The following is a 3,685-nucleotide window of genomic DNA, read 5'->3' as shown; positions in this document are numbered from 1 at the left end:
TATAAAATATATATATATTTTTGTATTATATATATGTAATTAATGAATATGTATATCTATAATAGAGACCATATACATGCACTCATCCAGGATGTACAAAGTCTTATACAGATTCTACTTACTTGAAAAGACATTTAGAAACACATACTGCCATAGTAAAAATATACAAGTAAGTACAAAATATTGAAACAGTTACAAATGAACATATAAACATTGATTCCTTTCATCATTCTTTTTTACATCTAACTTTCAGATGTACAGAATGTACACTATCATGTAAATATCTTCATAATCTTAAACGTCATTACATGATAAAACATAAAAAGGATAAAGAACTTATCTGTCAGGAATGTGGTCTAACTTTCAATGAAAAACATCATCTAAACAGGCATAGTCATATCCATTCTGGTCCTACAATTTATCAATGTGATAAATGTCCTAAAACTTTTGCGATGCGCAATAGACTCAGACAACATCAAGAAATACACAAGAAAAGTTATCCCTGTCCGGTATCTGAATGCTCAGAAGTATTTGAAAAATGGCTACAGTTATGTGCACATAAAAAAGCAAAACATGAAACTGGTAACATTAACAGAAAAAAATTAATTATACTAAATAAATATAGTAAAAGATATTGTCTTTTCAATACATTTTTATCTCTTGATTGTTGTTTCAGAATATAAGTGTGACAAATGTGACAAAATTTTCTCTCTTAAAATTAGATTAGACAATCACATAAAAACACATTCTGAAAACAGACCAAGTATATTATGTCCATATGACAAATGTCATAGAACATATTTTTACAAATCCAATTTAGAAAATCATATAAAAGTTACTCATCTCGAAAAGAAATTTGTTTGTGATATATGTTCTAAGGGACTTGTGTCTAAACGAGGATTAATTAAACACATTCAATCTCATGAAAAACCGAAAAAGACCAGACCGACCAGAGTACATAGAAAAAAGAGAAAGGATGCTGGAATGCCAAAGAAAAGTATATTGACTGCACTAGTTGGAATTGATTTGCCACAGAATTTAGAAACAATGGTAATGAATCGGGAGATACTGACACCAGCTAAATTAGATGAGCTTAATTCTACCTTCAAAAATACTGTATAATTTAGTGGTTTTATTTTTGACAAATATAAACTGTATACTAAAAAGAGACAAGATATACAATACAAAATATACTTAAAACATTTGACTTTGTGTATCTACATGCATGTTCAATACATTAAATACAAACATGATGCATCCGAAACTAATGATCGAACCGTGTGCGATAACAGCGCTTCCTTCCCATCCTTCCTGTAAAGGTTTATTATTTTTCATGTTGCATTTGCAGATCTTATTGCTCTTGTGAATATGATCTTGCAAATATACCACATTTTCCTTGTGTAAGATCATTTTTATTATTTCAGAGGTCTCATCTTCCTTTGTGGTGCGTGCTCCTTTTTCTAATCTTTCTTCTTTTGTTTGTTCAGGAATATAATCACAAGAATATAGCACATTGTCTACTACTGTTCCATATTCGCTATAATTAAGCAATTCGAAACAGCTGGACACCTATAATTAAAAAAAAAAAAAAAAGCAAATACGGAATATAAAAAAAAAAGAAAAATTTTAACGCTTTTACTTACCTGATCAAAAAATATAACTGCATGTTTAGAAGATGTAAATCCACAGTTACCATAATTAGTTAAAACTAAATCACAGTTCGGAGCATTACCGATAACATAGTTTCCACAAGTCATAAAACTTGGTGGATTAGGTTTAGGATTTAAAGAAAACAGTGCAGCTCTAACTCTATTATGGCAATTGTTTTCCTTATAACTCTCCGCATTTAGTATCTGTTTTAATCTTTGTAGCGCTAATACTTCCAATACTGGTCTTTCTAACAATTTGATATCTTTTGTAATATCATAATCACATCTTATGTGAGATTCAAAGTTGGTACATTGTGTATCACCTGGCATAATTCTAGTGTCACACTTATCTAAGATGATTTGTTTATTTTCTTCTTCATTTATAGTTTTATCACATTCTTCTCTTTCCCACTTTATCTCATTAGTTTTTTCCGTTTCTTTAACTGAGTTTTTCTCAATATTATTTATTTCTTCAAAATCTATATGTTGGTTACCTTCATTTACAGTGGCATTTACAGACCATGTAAGATTACTTTGGGAACAATTTGAGGGACTTACTCGCACTGGATTCTTATAATAAAATTTTATACAGCTAGGAACTTTTACTCTGGGACGACCTTTTGTTATCAATTTTGTACGAAATGATGGATTGACAGTACGTGTTTTACGTGTAAAGTCCAGTTTTATCGCACACTGATCCAGTGGCTGATTCACATATTCATCCCACAGCTTCATACGTTCTGTCACTTGACAAGAAGTTGCTAGATTTTGCTTTATCAAATGATCAGGATGATTAGGACACATCCATTTACCAATAGGAAAAGTAGTCAGTGGTGGATCCAAACAGTCTTGATGGAAGTATAATGGACAATAGTCACATGCAATTAATGGAACTTTTCTGCATGTACGTCCACATTGAGAACATGAACGAGCTGGCAGTGAAGCTGAGTTATTGTCTAAAGTATAACTTTTTTCAACTAGAGAAAAAAGAAGTTTATGTTTACTATATAAATTTCTTTTCACTCTAATGGAAAGCTTATGTATAAAAAATTTATATAATGGCAAATACACATGCCTCATGTATGTTTATCTCATGATGAACTCAACTGTTTACCTGTCTCATCAGCTTCATGTTTTACTCTATCACTTTCAGAAGACATTACAGGCAACTCGGATGATTCAAGATCTTTTGACTTTATTACAGACGCTGCCACTGCTAATAGTTCTAAAGCAGATATTTCTTCCTTGTTTTCTTTTTCTTCATTCCAAATCTCCTTTTCACGAGCAAAACAGACGCGGCATACCTGTTCTTCAGTAGAAATATCTTTCAGATCTATTGCAGGATAGCTGAAAAACAATAGACCAAAATATTTATCAATCTTACAATTTCAGTATAAATATACATATGAGAGAATATTTAATCATACTCTTACTGGCATTGTACGTGATACGAGACCGAACATGTGTCACAGTACGCGAGTTTCTCATCTTCTCCACAAACATCACACATGTTACGATTACCTGCACTTTGTTCTTTCTGAAGACAAGAATTTTTGTATGTTTTTCCGTTTATTACTTTAATTTCATTGCCTTGAATTCCTTACATACTTTCATATATATATATATATATATATATATAAAGGTTTGATGCACTTGTGGATCTTGAACTGAAAGGGTAGTCCATACGCCATTCTCGGTATAAAGGCCGAAGCACAAACTTTTTTTTTTTAAGGCCTGTTCTACAATACAGTCGTAAGCCGTAAGGGCGACGTTTCATTGAGCGGAAAGCCATAGCGGAACGGAATGCGCGGAATCAGCGCGACTAATCATAGCCATTCCGTCCTTTTCGCGTTGTTCTGTTTAATTTTACCCACGAAGTAAGGGTACGATCCCATGCACTGTTATTTTTCGCGTAACGCGTAATGCGTAACCAATCAGAGAAATTACGTGTACTAACATAAAGCACGTAATCTCTCTGATTGATTACGCGTTACGCGTTACGCGAAAAATAACAGTGCATGAGATCGTACCCTAAG

General features: G+C 32.3%; 2 protein-coding genes across 4 annotated transcripts in view; one reads left to right on the top strand and one right to left on the bottom strand.

The window, feature by feature from the left end:
• Positions 1-1,144, top strand: part of LOC109860311 (zinc finger protein 525-like) — a 1,572-nt gene extending 428 nt beyond the window's left edge. For both annotated transcript variants that reach the window (XM_020439316.1, XM_020439315.1), the window contains exons 2-4: positions 66-169; positions 254-582; positions 677-1,144. In XM_020439316.1, the coding sequence (XP_020294905.1) occupies positions 66-169; positions 254-582; positions 677-1,122 (879 nt within the window). In that variant the 3' untranslated portion in view covers positions 1,123-1,144. The remainder of the gene's footprint in view (positions 1-65; positions 170-253; positions 583-676) is intronic.
• A 27-nt stretch (positions 1,145-1,171) lies between these two features.
• LOC109860309 (PHD finger protein 12-like) lies at positions 1,172-3,300 on the bottom strand. 2 transcript variants are annotated; one of them, XM_020439311.1, is made up of 5 exons: positions 3,083-3,300; positions 2,764-2,996; positions 1,644-2,626; positions 1,387-1,569; positions 1,172-1,311 (listed from the first exon to the last, which is right to left on the bottom strand). In XM_020439311.1, exons 1-5 carry the CDS (start codon positions 3,157-3,159, stop codon positions 1,195-1,197), a joined length of 1,593 nt encoding a protein of 530 aa, XP_020294900.1. In that variant the 5' UTR covers positions 3,160-3,300; the 3' UTR covers positions 1,172-1,194. The 2 variants fall into 2 exon arrangements, with proteins under 2 accessions (XP_020294900.1, XP_020294899.1); XM_020439310.1 differs by having other exon boundaries at positions 1,172-1,569.
• Between the last annotated feature and the right edge of the window lie 385 nt (positions 3,301-3,685).

Source organism: Pseudomyrmex gracilis, unplaced genomic scaffold, assembly GCF_002006095.1.
Source record: "Pseudomyrmex gracilis isolate BER0280 unplaced genomic scaffold, ASM200609v1 scaffold_364, whole genome shotgun sequence".
Classification (NCBI taxonomy): domain Eukaryota; kingdom Metazoa; phylum Arthropoda; class Insecta; order Hymenoptera; family Formicidae; genus Pseudomyrmex; species Pseudomyrmex gracilis.
This window is presented reverse-complemented; position numbering and strand designations above follow the sequence as displayed.

Bases quoted from the DNA above. Each gene is read 5' to 3' on its own strand.
- LOC109860309 (XM_020439310.1), bottom strand. From the start codon at position 3,159: ATGTGTGATGTTTGTGGAGAAGATGAGAAACTCGCGTACTGTGACACA. The intron at 2,997-3,082 runs GTAAGAGTATGA...ATTGTTTTTCAG, and splicing joins TCGTATCACGTACAATGCCA to CTATCCTGCAATAGATCTGA. The intron at 2,627-2,763 runs GTAAACAGTTGA...TTTTTTCTCTAG, and splicing joins ACATGAAGCTGATGAGACAG to TTGAAAAAAGTTATACTTTA.